Source organism: Hyla sarda, chromosome 1 (assembly GCF_029499605.1).
Source record: "Hyla sarda isolate aHylSar1 chromosome 1, aHylSar1.hap1, whole genome shotgun sequence".
NCBI classification, from domain to species: Eukaryota; Metazoa; Chordata; class Amphibia; order Anura; family Hylidae; genus Hyla; species Hyla sarda.
In genome coordinates this window covers 279,930,892-279,947,974 of record NC_079189.1, presented here as the reverse complement: position 1 = coordinate 279,947,974, position 17,083 = coordinate 279,930,892, and the positions used below count along the sequence as shown (strand labels likewise).

At 43.8% G+C, this 17,083-nt stretch overlaps 1 protein-coding gene across 2 annotated transcripts in view; it reads right to left on the bottom strand.

The window, feature by feature from the left end:
- The window catches only part of UPF1 (UPF1 RNA helicase and ATPase), a 108,768-nt gene that overhangs the window by 18,722 nt on the left and 72,963 nt on the right, over positions 1-17,083 (bottom strand). For both annotated transcript variants that reach the window (XM_056573160.1, XM_056573152.1), the window contains exons 10-11: positions 10,358-10,517; positions 5,277-5,395 (exon numbers count right to left, since the gene is read on the bottom strand). In XM_056573160.1, the coding sequence (XP_056429135.1) occupies positions 5,277-5,395; positions 10,358-10,517 (279 nt within the window). The remainder of the gene's footprint in view (positions 1-5,276; positions 5,396-10,357; positions 10,518-17,083) is intronic.

Here is a 17,083-nt window from a genome sequence, read left to right as displayed (position 1 = left end):
TTTTGTAAAAGTGTGCAAAGATGACCAGGTGGCCGCTTTACAAACTTGCAAGGCCGAAGCCCTGTTGCGGAGAGCCCAGGAGGCCCCGACAAAGAGTGGAATGAGCTGAGCCCCTGAAGGGTGGAGTCTTCCCCTTACAGCGGTAAGCTTCTGAAATAGCAGACCAGATCCACCGAGAAACGGTGTCCTTGGAAATGGTGTCCTTGGGACGATGGTGCGATCAAGGGATAATGGACATCTGTCCCATGGGGACAGGAGAGCAAGTTGAAGAGGTAGATAGTGAAACTGGGCAAAAGGAACTGCTTCCATGGCTGCCACCATCCGGCACAGGACCTCCATGCAGAATCGAATGGAAACTGGCACAGGTTTCTGTAGAATCTGAACTCCTGATAAAAAAAAAGACCATCCGCTTGCCCGACGGCAGCCGGATCCTGGCAGACACCGTGTCGAACTAAAGTCCCAGAAAGACTAGAGACTGGGTGGGAGTCAGGTTGGACTTGCCCTGATTGATCATCCAGCCGAACCGAGACCAGGTCTGTAGAGTGAGGTGGAGACTTTATTCTGGGCCCTGTTTGGAGCCTTGACCAAGAGATCGTCCAGGTAGGGGATCACTGATACACCCATGCTTGCAAGAGGGCGACCACTGCCACCAGGACCTTGGTGAAAACCCTCGGAGCAGTGGCTAGTCCGAAAGGAAGGGCCACAAACTGAAAATGGCCCTCTGGAACTGCGAAGCAAAGGTAACGCTGATATGCTGGAAAAATGGGGATGTGGAGGTAGGCATCTCTGATGTCCACCGAGGAAACAACTCCTTGATCCATGGACGCCACTATCGAACAAAGACTCATACGGAAATGACGGAGGAGTAGATGTCGGTTGTGGCGCTTCAGGTCCAAGATCGGGCGAACGGAACCCCCTTTTTTGGGGACCACAAACAGGTTGGAATAAAAACCTGAAAAACGATCCCTGGGAGGAACTGGGATAATAACTCCCTGAGTGATAAGGGACCGAAGCACGCCCCGAATGAAAAAAGCAATCCTTAGGAAAGGAAGCAAACTCAAGCCGTTGGAAATGACATCTCGGACCCAGGAGTCCTACAAGTGGGCAGCCGTCCCGGAAAAGTGACAGACTCCCTCCCACCTGAGAAATCTGCGCGTGGGGGCGTCCCTTCAGGCAGAGGTAGGTTTACAGGTGCGGTTCTCCGATTTCCAGGAGGGACGGGCCTTGAAGGAAGGAGCCTTCTTGTCCTATGAGGGCACCTGGACGCCCTACCGGATCCATAAGTCCGAAAGGACCAAAAGGAGGTCAACCTCCGATGGGAGTCAGCATTGTGAGACTTATTCTGAGGCAATAAGGAACTCTTACCTCCTGTAGCCTCTGAGATAATCTCATCTAGGCATTTTCCAAACAGGCGAGAACCTGTAAAAGGAAGCTCCGTTAGAGATTTCTTGGAAGCTGCATCAACGTCCCAGGCCTTGAGCCACATGGAACGACAAAGCGCCACCAGATTACCCCTGGCAAAAGCCATACAACGGGCTGACTGCATGGAAGCAAAGCCCAGAAAGTTCCCAGCAGTGGAGAGTTGAAGTGCCAAACCCGCCAGCTCCTCCGTAGGGGACCCAGATAAAATACCCTGTCGGAGTTGAGAAGCCCAGACAGAAAAAGGCTTTTGACCCCCAAGCAGAAGCAAAAGCAGGAATTAAGAATCTGCTGCTTCAAAGGCGAATTTTGCCAGATTTTCAATCCATTTATCCGCCGGGTCTTTAAAGGAAGCTACGTCTGCCAAAAGGCAGAGTAGTGGATTTTGACAGGTGGATCCACCGTTTGAGGGGGATGTCCACCTTGCAATGAGGTCCCTGGTAAATGGAAATTGTGCCTGAACCTTTTTAGCACCTTTAAAACGCTTGTCAAGATGCTTACAGGCAGTTTCCAGTAAGGCATTGAATTGAGGATGGGAGCTGAAAACCTTCGGTCAGGGACAAGAGCGGTGACTTCTGGAGCTGTGTCCGAAGTTTCTGGGTCCTCAAGGTGAAATGCCAGTCCCATGCCAGTCGTGTCTGTTCAGTCCTCTGAGTCAGAGGCAGAACCTGAGGTCTCATCTTCCAGTTCCCCAGGAAAGTGGGAGCAGGTGGAGACGGCCTTGGATAAAGGTGAAACTAACTTTGTACGCAGATCTGGAGACCCAGAGCGGCGACCAGGAGATCGGCCCTTAGAATATGGGTAGTTTCGGGGAGCCAAGGAGGATGGGCGATACCTATGCGGAGCGCGCCTATTTCTACTGCCGGACTCTGGAGACTAGCCAGAGGATAAACCCTAGGGCGCTTGTGAGGGTGCTTGGAATAAGGGGAATGAGAGCGAGGCTCTCTGGAGGGATGGCGTGAGGAAGACTTCTCCAAAGCAGTCACCACAGAACAGGAGACCTGCGCCAAATCAGAAATAGACTGGGAGAGGGAAGAAATCCACTCCGGAGGGAGAGCAGAGCCCAAGGGTTCTAATGGGACATCCTGGGAAGATATATCAGGAGGGTCGGGAGGTGCAGTGGTGCAGGACCACAAGGCATTTTAAGTTTGCAGGCCTTACAGGCATAATAGGTGACCAGGGTCCCAGGTACTTGTCTGGAGGGGGGGGGGGGGGGTTCAATTCGGGGTTCAATTCTGGGTTCAGACATAGCGCAAGCCAGATAAAAAAGAAGCAGTCCCACACTAAAGAAGCTGGGTGTGTGAGGAAAAAAATCCGGTCCTCAGTCAGAGAGATCGCTCCGGAGAGAGAGTAGTAGAAGAGCTAGACCAATTAAAAGGAGGGGGCTGGACTAGTATCAGGCAGGCCCCCATTGGTTAGAATTGCCCCAGAAGCACGAGCCCTGCAGTGATAGGGTAATCATCAGGCTCACATTGCACGCGCTAACGTGTGATATGGCCTGAATCCCTGCCGGGAGAGAATGGGCGGAGCTAAGGTCCGTGAGTAGAGTGTGCCGCAGCCATAATGAATTCCCCCTAATGCCGGCAAAGTAATGTGGTTGAGGCCGGAGGAGACAGGGAGCCGCCGGGCTAGCGCTAACAGCGCTGCCGACAGGGTAAGGGATCCCTGGCACTCCAGTTGCATCGCAATGCGATGTGGCCGAAGCAAAACTGAAGATGTATATACACTGGCGCATGCGCAGAAAGTAAGCACTGGTGAAGTACATGTGAATAAAAGTGAAGTGAACATTATTCCTGCACCACATAACGTCCCTTATATACGAATGGCCGAGCAGGGCAATCCCTAGGGGGAAGAAAAATGAGTGGGCACCAAAGCAAAGGGCTATAGAGGTAGAGAGTCCACAAACCCGAAAGAAAAAAAGGGGGGGGGGGGGGGGGGGGAGAATACTCACCTTTCCATAGAAAACTTACCTCATGATGTCTTCAGTGAGCATTTAGTCACCTGCATCATGCCGGGCTGAGAGTGAAACAAGCAGGGAAGGTAGGGGGACCCGGCCCCAAAGGTACAACCCCAGGCGCTGGCCAGTGGCGAGAAGGGTTTAACGGTACATGACTATGTCTGTGCCCCTTCTTAGCAGACCAGAGAAGTAGATCATTGATATTCATAGCAGTAATAGCAATCTAGAAGTCTATGCTGAGAAATGCATGGATCTCTCAACTGGATGGGGAGCGGAGTGCTGCCCGCTTCCCTGGCTTAAAACTTATGTGTGCAGCGGGTCTCAGGAGTGAGACCCAGTGAAATGAACAACAATGACAGTAATAATAGTATTGAAACGATATTGGAAATTATTGTCTGTACTGGACGTGTTTTATAGTAAATTTTCTGCTGTATAAGTGCTGACATGCGTCAAATTAATGAAATGGTGCACAGCATATGACCTGTCGGAGCAATAGGCAGCTAGAGAAAATTATCTCAGCTCAGTCAATTTTACACTGAAATAAAAAGTGGCTGTTATGTGCTGCTGAATTGCATTCTTGACCCCCTATAACTCCTTTTTTCCGCATAAGAGGCTGTTTAAAGGGGTACTCCGATGCTTAGACATCTATTCCCCTATCCAAAGGATAGGGGATAAGATGCCTGATCGCGGGAGTCCCGTCGCTGGGGACCCCCGTGATCTTGCACGCCGCACCCAGTTTGTAATCAGTCCCTGGAGCGTGTTTGCTCCGGGTCTGATTACCGGCGACCACAGGGCCAACGGTGCGTGACGTCACGCCACCGCCCCCGTGTGACGTCACGCTCAGTCCCTCAATGCAAGCCTACAGGAGGGGGCGTGATAGCTGTCACGCCCCCTTCCGTAGGCTTGCATCTAGGGGCGGAGCAGGACGTCACAGGGGGGCGGAGGCGTGACGTCACACGCCGTCGGCCCTGTGGTCGCCGGTAATCAGACCCGGAGCGAACACGCTACGGGGACTGATTACAACTGGGGTGCCGCGTGCGAGATCACGGGGGTCCCCAGCGATCAGGCATCTTATCCCCTATCCTTTGGATATGGGATAAGATGTCTAAGCACCGGAGTACCCCTTTAAGGGCTAGATTTCACACCATGATCTGTAGTTTAACAGTACCCCTTTCTGTGTATATCTGACGTTTTGGTAATTTTTTTTTACATTTTGTGTGATGTCATGTGACCAAAAATCTGCAATTTTGGACAGTTTACGCCATTCACCTAACAGCACCATTAACATTTTATTTGAACATTTTGGACATTTCTGCAGGCAGGGATATCAAATAGGTTTATTGAATTTAATATTATTTTTTTTTTTAAACGGGAAGAGGGCAACTTATTTTTATTAAAACTTCCCCCTAACGTCTGCTCCTTGCCAGAACTTTTTGCATTGGCACTATATGGTCATGTACAGGTGGACAGTTATGTTTTTAACATTGCACGTTCTAGTTTACCTCAAGGACCCTGTGGCTATCCATTGCATCTACTATTCATATCTATACTAATACACAATTTTTTTTTTTGACGGAAGGCATTTCATTACAGAAAATCTAAATATATCATCTTCCCTGTATAGAGTATAATATACTTCACTTTATTTAAACATCTCCCCTAACACTGCATCTTTGAGGACTGAATTGTCTTTCAAATTTTGTATCTACTTTAGGCCTTTTTAGTATAGACTGTCAGTACCATTGGCTGTCTTTATGAAAAAAAATTGGATAAAGCTCACTTTAGAAATGAGGAACCTGAACAAATAACTCTGCCCTAGTAGTTTTACTACCTGACTTCTTAAAACGTTCTTGCCTTGACTACATGCACTTTTATAGTACAAGTTAAGTGAACTACATACCCATTTCCCTGTCTAGCAAGATGATACACAATTGTTGCAGAGGTTACAGTTTTTCCAGTACCAGGTGGCCCCTGAATAAGGCTAAGAGGTCGTTGCAGAACGGTCTTCACTGCATAAACCTAGCAAATGCAGAGAGAAAACATTACAGGCATGAAATACATGGTAATGATGTTTATAAGAAGGTTTTTTTTTTATGATTAAAGGGGTTCTCCAGAGGAAAACTTTTTGTTTTTAAATCAACTGGTGCTAGAAAGTTAAACAGATTTGTAAAATACTTCTATTTAAAAATACTAAGATAACATCCTAGATCTGCATGAATGAACTAATTGTATTTAATAGTTTTGTCTTTACAAAGTTAATTGTGCTGACAAAAAAAAAAAGATATCACAAAAAATATCAATGGAAATCAAATTTATCAACCCATGGAGGTCTGGATATAGAGTCACACTCAAAATCAAAGTGGAAAACCACACTACAGGCAGATTCAACTACAGGCAGATTAAAAAAAAAAAAAAAGTCAAAATGAGGCTCAGTAGTGTGTGTGTGGCCTCCACCAGCTGTATGACCTCTCTACAATGCCTGGGTATGCTCCTGATGAGGTGGCGGATGGTCTCCTGAGGGATGTCCTCCCAGACCTGGACTAAAGCATCTGCCAACTCCTGGACAGTCTGTGATGCAACGTATCGGTGGATGGAGCGAGACATTATGTCCCAGATGTGCTCAATCGGATTCAGGTCTGGGGAACGGGCAAGCCGGTCCATAGCATCAATGCCTTCCTCTTGCAGGAACTGCTGACACTCCAGCCACAGGAGGTCTAGCATTGTCTTGCATTAGGAGGAACCCAGGGCCAACCGCACCAGCATATGGTCTCACAAGGGGTCTGAGGATCTCATCTGGGTAACTAATGGCAGTCAGGCAACCTCTGGCAAGCACACGGAGGGCTGTGCAGCCCCCCCCCCAAAAAAAAACACCACCCCACTCCATTACTGATCCACTGCCTCATGCTGGAGGATGTTGCAGGCAGCAGAACGTCTGTCACATGTGCTCTGTGTGAACCTGCCAGTGGCAAATTTGCCAATCTTGGTGTTCTCTGGAAAATGCCAAACATCCCGCACGGTGTTGGCCTGTAAGCACAACCCCCACCTGTGGACATCGGACCCTCATGGAGTCTGTTTCTGACCATTTGAGTGGACATGCACATTTTGCAGGGCTCTAGCAGTGTTCCTCCTAGCACAAAGGCGGAGGTAGCGGTCCTGCTGCTAGGATGATGGTCTCCGCCACGTCTCCTGATGTACTGGCCCGTCTCCTGGTAGTGCCTCCATGCTCTGGACACTACGCTGACCGATACAGCAAATCTTCTTGCCACAGCTCGCATTGATGTGCCATCCTGGATGAGCTGTACTACCTGAGCCACTTGTGTGGGTTGTAGACTCCGTCTCATGCTACCACTAGAGTGAAAGCACTGCCAGCATTCAAAAGTGACCAAATCATCAGCCAGGAAGCATAGGAACTGAGAAGTGGTAACTACCTTGCTAATTGCCTATAATTTCCACCTGTTGTCTGTTCCATTTGCACAACAGCATGTGAAATTGATTGTCAGTGTTGCTTCCTGAGTGGACAGTGTGATTTCACAGAAGTGTGATTGACTTTGAGTTACATTGTTTTAAGTGTTCCCTTTATTTTTTTGTGCCGTGCATTAAATTCTTCCACTACTTAACTGCTGCAGAGCAAGTTGTACAGTTCTTTTCAGTCTGACCACAGTGCTCTCTGCTGACACCTTTGATCATGTCTGGACAGTTCCTGACATGGACAGAGGTGTAGGTAGAGCGCACTGTGGTCAGACAGTAAAGAACTATATAAATTACTATGCAGCATACAGCAGCTGATAAGTACTGGAAGGATTAAGATTTATTTATAGAAGTAATTTACAAATCTGCTTCACTTTCTAGCACCAGTTGATTGGAAAAATAAAAGTTTTCTACCGGAGTACCCCTTAAGACCACATATGATTGGTGACTTTATGATCATGAGAAAGTAGGGCAGCATTCACAGCAGCACCAGGCACATTGTCACATTCTTCAATGCAACTGTGTGGAACCTGAATAAGACAGAGTGGCTGTATGAGATGCAACAAATACAGACATGTTTGCTGCTGTCAGGTAGTCGAGGATGTGTCACAGTCACACATTAATGGCTTATCATTAGGAACTGCAATGTAGGGAGTCTCGGAATGGGTGCCAACAACAATCATCAACGTGCAATACATTTTTGCCTTGTCTACAATGCTATTGCTATTAAATATATTAAGTCTGAAAGAACTATTTAAACACAATACATACATTGACCTCCCATAACATTAGAACAACAGTTAATACATAAGTAATTTCAAGCAGATTAATTCCCCAAGGATTTCAGACAGTTTGAAAGTCCCATTGATGTCAATGGAAGGTCCTGAAGATAATTATTTTCTATTATATTGACATGTCAATTCTTGAAGCCAAGAATAATCCGTCAGGACCGTCCATTGAAATCAGTGGGGCTTTGATTCTACAGGGATTCCAGGCAGAATTTATACAGAGAAATTCTGCTTGAATTTGATTCAAATTACTTTTGTGCCATGGTTGTTGCATGGACAAGTAGAGGAAATTCAGTCAGGAAATCCTACTGCGTGAATGGGCCCTAGGATCTTGTGATGGCTCAAAGACTGGGTCAGAGAATTCCCAAAAGAGCATACTTAGTAGAGTAGGTTATTCTTTTGGGTATAGACTGTCAGTTATCTCAGTTGTCAGTCTTTAGAGTGATGTATAATCTTTTTTTAATTTTATTTATGAAGCAAAACAGCAGGTTTAGTAGAGTGTAACCAATATACAGAGATTGGTAGCTACTTAGGAAGGCTAGTCCATGTGATCAACCTCACATCAAAAATTGGTTTACATAAAAAAAAAAAATTATATATATTTATATATATATATATTTATATATATTTATATATTTATATAAGTTTACGCTGACACTGAAAACTGAGGCAGACCAGTCAGTGTGCCAGAGCTAAGCCCAGGCACACGAGCATCAGATTTGAACGTTCAAGCAATAGAAGGCCGTCTGGTCTGAAATCTCAAATTCCTTTACATGAAGAGCATGTGCCTCATTGGGGGAAGAAATAGCACCAGGGTCCACTATGTAAAGAAGGTAAGCCAGCGGAGCAGTGTGAAACTACGGGTAAAACATATGTTGACAAACTTTTGGTCCTAGGATTCATGTCGCACCAACCACAAGAACATCACTTAATCTCAACTGTATTTTAACAGAAGTCCTGCCATGCTATTGTGTTTCTTTAACCATCCATGAATACGTTTTGCTAAGATTTCAAAGTAATGACTGACTCCAAATTCCCCTAATTTCAATCTGTTCTAGTGCTCCCGAGATGTGCTGGAAAAATAATCTGATTGATACAGTTTACAGGGCTGTCAGATTCAAAAATTATATGTTGTACATTTTACCAGAATATTAACCTTTTTAATGTACTTCATAAAGAAAATTATATATATATATTAAATCCTAGCTTATAAAAAAACAAATACTAGGGTTTCCCATACTATCCAGAACATAATACAGTCCAGCTGCAGTATTATCTTTGTCCAAACTGAAGCACTGGTAGGGACAAAGTCCAGTAAGTGAGAGAGAAACTAGCAATCCACTGTGCTCACTCCAGTCCTATCAGACTGCAGCATTCAAACAGAGAAGAGGGGGTTATAAACCAGTGATTGGATTAAGAGACCCAGCACAGCAGACAGGGTGGAAGAAGAAGTCATGCAGAATGAGGAATAGACACACTTCCCCTCCCATAGACTTGCATTGTGGCGTGGCATCAAGAGCCTCCAGCGCTGCACCTAACACTAAACGAATGCCGGGTGCAGCAGGGACCCCCCGGTCAGACATCTTATCCCCTATCCTTTGCATAGGGGATAAAATGTCTAGGGGCGGAGTCCCCCTTTAAGAGAACCTGTGGCCTGCAATAGACATGGCTGCTTTAATAAATAACTGTATTCCCCATAAAGCAATAATTATTGAGCATCTTTCCTCAGAACTCTGTTTCTTCTTACAAACTTGTGTGTAAACTGGCAACTGGGTGCTTATCAGTTAAGATTGTGACCCTACATTGTGACACAGTCCAATCAGTGCTGCCAGTGCCAGCCACTGAACAAAGTGAAAGGTAACACCCAGTTATATATTTATACATTTCTAGGAGGAATAAAAGAAACAGCACAATGCAACGTTATAAAAAAAAAAAGATTTACCAAAACAGACTATTAAGGAGATTTAATGTAGAAGAAAGGATGCATAATTCCCTTTGGAGATGGCGCTGCTGGTTTCCGGTGTAGATGTCAAGGATCAGACCAGAAGTTGTATAAACCAAAACTGGAACAATTTATTGGTTTTATGTTTAAAGTCCCATGCAAATCAATGGAAAATGTATGTTCCGGCATAACTTCCGTACGGCTGGAGATATTTCAATACCTGGTACACATATTACGGGTCGGGATAGGAGGAGGTCGGGATATGAAGTCAAAAGCTTCCTCTGTTTATTTTCCTCCCCAACGAGGATTAGGAAGGAAAAATCGGGCAACGCGGGTACTCAGCTAGTTTCTAATAAATCGGCCAGTTTTGGTTTATACAACTTCTCTGTTCCGATCTTTGATGTCTACACTGGAAACCAGCAGCGCCATCTCTAAAGGGTATTTTGCATCCTTTCTTCTACATTACTTCTTCCAGGATGGGCAAGTCCTCTACTGCACCCTGGGCTCAGCAGCTGTTTCCAGCATGTGTAACCCCAGTTGGGTTGATTCACAAGTTTTCCACTCACTCCGGGTGCGCACCCATTACCTAATGGCAACCTCTGCCCACCTCTGTGGTATTTATTTTTGCTCCGGTTTACTTTCAGTAATACACTAGGCACCTAATTGCCGGTCTCCTTTTTCTCTCCATCTATAGTAAGGAGATGTGACCACTCCTAAGATTCTGTAGCAACAAGTACAAAACATTTCCCAAGCTAAAATATCTTGACTACTTTCTTATTTTACCTGTGAATGGTTGAGATCTGGTAATCCTTGTGCTGTGAACCTCTTGGGAAGCTGGCATTTTATAATTACATCTTCCACTTCATGACCCAGAAGTTTGTGATAGATGTAACCGGAAACTGAAGTCTCATCTACTGCAAAGGTTTTCAATGCACTCTGCATTCTGGGTAATTTAAAGTAAAAATAAATAAATAAAATAAATAAATCCAATGATCAAGGATCTTTTGTTTCAAATCCGATTCCCATGCACAGCCTACATTTCACATGAACTTTAAAGGAGAACTCAGGAATATAAAAATCTGCCAACAGTAAAAAAATGAAGATGTACATACCTTCCTCCGCTCCCCCGGGGCCTCGGGTAACCGGCTCCGGTCTCCACCGTGATCCTCTTCCTGGTTGCCGGAGGTCGGAGAGTCATACTGCGCTCAGCCAATCACCGGCCACAGTGAAGTCGCGATAGGCTGAGCGACAGTGTGAGAATGCTTCAGGACAAAATTCTTCACTACAATGGCACCTGCTGCCGGGGCCGAAAACGTCACACTGCCGCTCAGCCTATCATCAGCCGAGTCGGGACTTCACTGTGGCTGGTGATTGGCTGAGTGCAGTATGACTCGCCAACCACCAGCAACCAGGAAGAGGATCGTGGCGGAGACCGGAGCCGGTTACCCGAGGCCTCGGGGGAGCAGAGGAAGGTATGTACATCTTTATTTTTTTTACTGCCGGCAGTATGGGGGACAATTTTTATATTCTGGAGTTCTCCTTTAAATACAGTTTGCTTGCAGAGAATACATTAAACATACATGCATAATGCATATAGACCTAGGAGATTTATCAAGTTGTCTAATAAGTAGGCTCAGCTTTCATGTTACCAGAGCCATTTAAAAAATGAAAGCTGAGCTGTGTTAGGTTCCTATGGGCAACACAGAAAGCTATGATACATATTAGGAAGGAGATTAATTAAATTGTCTTATAATAATTGAAGTGATTATACTTGCTATAACAAGCAGTATAGCCCCCCCCCCCAATGAGGCCGATTCAAATTGTCCCATGACAGAGGAAAAATTCCTTCCCGACCCCAATATGGCGATCAGAATAAATTCCTGGATCTATCCCCCATAAATCTACTATCCATAACCTCTTATGTTATTACTTTTTAGAAAAACATCCAGGCCTCCCTACTAAATGCAGTGTATGCGAGGGCGGAGCTCAACAGTGCAGGGTAGAAGTTAATGTGCCTGAAAGACCTGTAAATGAGGATGATAAAAAATATCACTAACCACATGAAGCTAATATATTTATTCAAGTAGAAAAACCCTATTACATCAAAAACTATAAACACCATTTCACAAATACATAGTTCTTCAATGATTAACACCTGTATATCCCAACGCATTTCCCTGTGTATCTTATAATATACAGCGGTTCATCAGGGGATCATTAATAGAGTATGAAAATCCCCAATTTTGTGTACATTAAAGAAAAAAAGACAATACACATATGGAGCAAAGCGTGAAAATGTAACAGAGACCAAAGAGATATAAATATAAACAAAATGGACAGACACAGCAGGAGGTCAGTATCATGTATTGCTTGAAGAGTCTCGTCTGCTATTAATCCTGTAGCAAAAAATAAATAAAATTAGGACAAACCACATATAAAGCAGACAATTAAAAAGCGTACAAAACAAAGCACGAAAAAGATTACATAGCGAACAAAATAGAACATATTAGATGGATACATTGCAATTGCTGACAAAAACACACTAGACACCGAAATATTAGTTAGTCACAAACACAATGCACCATATGCATTATATAATCACACACTACATACCACCACACTAAAACAATTGGCACATGCACAAAAGAAAAAAAAAAAGCAGCACAAATGGTCACAAAGAAAAAGGACACAAGTTGTCTACGGCCCATAAAATAGAAAGCCAAAAAGAAAACAGTGAATTCCTATGAAGATCTACCATATTGTGAAAAGATACAGTATGAGATTTTACATCCAAATGGCAGCAGACTGATATATGATACTCTACAATAAGCTGAATAGAAGGCACCATACAAATCAGTCACTATTTTCCTAGAATATAAAAATGATGTCACCACATATTACCAAGACACGTAGTAATCTCACGGATATCTACACGTAACGGCCACATAAAATTTACCCATACTTCCACAAGGCTTCCAAGAATGTTGATATTCCCAAGAGAACGAATGCACCCTATTTTATCCAGATATGCGGATATATAGTTTACCTATTGTTACCAATATCCAGATGAACCCGGTATCCAATATATACCACATTTATAAATAAAATGTGACAATTACTAAACAAAAATATAATGCTACATGTGCCCTAATAGCCACCATCACCAGAAATATCTTACCTACTAGCAGAGTAGTATGTATCTGATCACCCCTCATGCCATGTAACTATAGCTCCATTAAAACACTGTTCTGAAATCAAGACATATGCCCACAATGTACCAAAATAGTCTACAATAAGTCTAATGAAAGTATACCACATAAGTATCAGACTCCTTACCCCCAATCCAGTAAAGATAGATGTATGATCCTGCAGCTGCCGATCCAAGCTGCAGGTACAGACAAACCCACTGCTCTCCCTTATATATCGGGATTGGGGTAAAGAGTCTGAGTGTTTGATGTGAAACTTATGTGGTATACTTTCATTAGACTTATTGTAGACTATTTTGGTACATTGTGGGCATATGTCTTGATTTCAGAACAGTGTTTTAATGGAGCTATAGTGACATGGCATGAGGAGTGATCAGATACATACTACTCTGCTAGTAGGTAAGATATTTCTGGTGATGGTGGCTATTAGGGCACATGTAGCATTATATTTTTGTATAGTAATTGTCACATTCCATTTATTTATAGGTGTGATATATTGGATACCGGGTTCATCTGGATATTGATAACAATAGGCCCACTATATATCCGCATATCTGGATAAAATAGGGCGCATTTGTTTGGGAATATCAACATTCTTGGAAGCCTTGTGGAAGTATGGGTAAATTTTATGTGGCCGTTACGTGTAGATATCCGTGAGATTACTACGTGTCTTGGTAATATGTGGTGACATCATTTTTATATTCTAGGAAAATAGTGACTGATTTGTATGGTGCCTTCTATTCAGCTTATTGTAGAGTATCGTATATCAGTCTGCTGCCATTTGGATGTAAAATCTCATACTGTATCTTTTCACAATATGGTAGATATTCATAGGAATTCCCTGTTTTCTTTGTGGCTTTCTATATTATTTATGGGCCGTAGATAACTTGTGTCCTTTTTCTTTGTTTGTGACCATTTGTGCTGCTTTTCTTTTGTGCATGTGCCAATTGTTTTAGTGTGGTGATATGTAGTGTGTGATTATATAATGCATATGGTGCATTGTGTTTGTGACTAACTGTAATATATCGGTGTTTAGTGTGTTTTTTGTCAGCAATTGCAATGTATCCATCTAGTATGTGCTATTTTGTTTGCTATGTAATCTTTTTCGTGCTTTGTACGATTTTTAATTACATTTGTCTGCTTTACATGTGGTTTGTCCAATTTTTTTGCTACAGGATTAATAGACAAGACGCTTCAAGCTATACATGTCGGCTACATATATCTGGTTTGCTAAGTGTGAATTTCTATAAGATACTGACATCTTGCTGTGTCTGTCCATTTTGCTTATATTTATATCTCTTTGGTCTCGGTTACATGTTCACGCTTTGCTCCACATGTGTATTATCTTTTTGTCTTTGAAAATCCCCAATCTTATGTGTATATAGGGCTGGGCGGAATACCGGTTCATACAGAATACCGAAATTTTTGTGCTGCACAATATGAATTTCAACCCATACCGCAATACCGGGTTGGCCCCTTCCCCTCGGGAATTAATTAATTATCAGTCCAGCGCTGCGCTAATCATATGTGACCCACGAGCGCTGTTCTGCTCCCCCCCCCCCCCAATTAATTATCAGCCCAGTGCTGTCCCCATCGGGGTACTACTCACATATGTCACCCGCAAGCGCTGCCCTCCTCGTCCTCCTGTTTGTTGCGGCCATCGGCGCTGACACTATACCAGTGGTCTTCAACCTCCAGATGTTGCAAAACTACAACTCCCAGCTGTTGGCTGTCGGGGCATGCTGAGAGTTGTAGTTTTGCAACATCTGGAGGTCTGCAGGTTGAAGACCACTGCTCTATACTGTATCTCTATGCCCGGGCTGCAAAAGGTAAACAAAATAAACTTTAACCCACCTTCCCCGTCGGTCCGGACCAGATTCCTAGGGAATGGAACGTCGGAAAGCCATCAGCCTATCACCAGCCGCAGCGATGTTCCGCTTCGGCCGGTGATAGGTTGAGTGCACTGTCATGTAAGAAGCCGGCTTCTAATAAATTTAGGGGGGGAAATACCGTTATATACCGTGGAACCGCCATAAGTTACAAAAATACTGCGATAAACATATTTGGCCATACCGCCCAGCCCATACTACTGTATTTATGATTCCCTGATGAACCGCTGTATATTATAAGATACACAGGGAAACTTGTTGGGATATGCAGGTGTTCATTGGAGAACTATGTATTTGTGAAAGGGTGTTTAGTTTTTTTAAGAGCGCTCCATAGCGTAAAACCAACTGGGTAGATATTGGTAGAAAGATTCTTTTTAAAGCCTCTTACCCCAGGTGGTTGTGTGAACTCACACACAACAATGGACAGCGTATAAGGATTGTTAGAGCCCAGTCTGCAGCCTCCCAACCAAGTAGATAGAGAAAAATGGACTTCAAAAGGTACGGTGGGTCTCTTGTGGCGCTGACTCGGAACAGGCACATCAGGTGAGTATAAAATACCTTTTATATTCACCTGATGTGCCTGTTCTGAGTCAGCGCCGCAAAAGACCCACCGTACCTTTGGAGTCCATTTGTCTCAGTGATAGTAATGAGGATGATAGTCAAGTAAGAGGAGTGGGCATAACATATCTAGAGTTACATGTTTCCAGTATAAAATGGAGCTCAGGTTCATGAATATTTAAGGTGGAGGCAGGGAGAAGAGCACACCAAGTGTCTGAGAATGCCCCCAGTGCACCAAAGCCCCTTAAAGAATTGGATTTAACATTTACACTTAGGTGGCTGCGTAAGAAAAGAGAAAAGGGGGGGGGGGGGGGGGGGGGGAGAACAGCATTGAAATCTGCATCACCCACACTATTTCCCAGCAGGTTAGTGCAGGTGAAATTCCCATTATGCCTGTTGAAGCCTTGAGTACTTGATCAGTATCTTTTTTTTTGTAAGCCAAGATCAGAAGATTTGTGTTAGGGTACGTTCACACATGCGTATTTTTGCTGCAGATTTCCTTCAGTATCTTGCTGACCATTGAAGTCAATGGGCAGGAAAATCTGCAGGAGCAAATCAGCTGCTGATCTGCAGAAACAATATGCATGTGTAAACGCACCCTTAAAAAGGGAAACTGACAGCAGGACCATCTGCACTAACCTGAATATACAGATAGATAGTGCTAGTGATGAAGAGTCAATTCAGATTGCTAATATGGTTTTTGCTTAATGCTGGAAGGTGGATGCTGCATGTGCAAAGGATTCTTGAACTTGATAATCCCACCCCCTTCATAAAATATTCATCCCCACTTGCTCAGCATGTCCAGGAAGGTAGACGAGTTATTGGCAAGAGTAGCCAGGAGAAAGCATTACACAAACAGCATCCTGCTTCCCAAAGCAGTTAAAGGGAACCTGTCACTAAGGTTTTACCCTATATTGGCAACAATACAGGTTAATGTCATGTGTCTTCCCAAGCCAGGATGTCTGCTGGCACATCAATAAACATGGAGAAAACTACTTTTATAAGTGTCCCGTTCAGCATGTAAATGAGACTCAAGTAGCCAACAGGCATGCGGCTTGTAGCACCCGGGGCGGTTATTATAACCGCTCCTATCCAGGCATTATTGACAGCCTAGCTGTGAGCACTGATTGAGCTGCACCTTCATGCACGGATAGGAGTGATTGCAGCTGACTACTTCAGCAAGCCGCATGCCCAACAGACTACTTGAGCATCATTTACATATCGCGTGGGACATTTACAAAATGTTGTTTGTCCTGCATTTATAAAAATGCCATCAGACATCCAGGCATGGTGGGACACAATATTAACCTCTATTAGGAGTTGCCACTTGTTATATAGGATAAAACTTAGTGACTTATGTTCCCTTTAAAGGTACATTCACAGGATCTGCTGCATATTTTGTGCAGCTGATTTTGCTATCCATATTAGCAGCAATGAATAACTCCTGAACAGACTGTTCGCTACCCTTTAATATGGTTATGTGGTTTCGTAAAAACAATGACAAGCTAATAAAATTGTAAACTGTAACATTACTTTGTGAAAGGTTCAGTAGGGGACGTAGTGAAATGCATCCAATTACAGTTCTTCCCGATAAGGTTGTGGGGCTCCGATTCCAGGCACCTCTGGTGCTCAGCTGTTTGAAGAGGCCAAGGTGCTCATGCAAGCTGATTAGAGGGGGATAATCTAATACACTGCTTAAAATAAAGGGAACACTAAGATAACACATCCTAGATCTGAACGAATTAACTAATCGTATGAAATACTTTCGTCTTTACATAGTTGAATGTACTGACAACAAAATCACTCAAAAATTATCAATGGAAATCAAATTTATCAACCCATGGAGGTCTGGATAT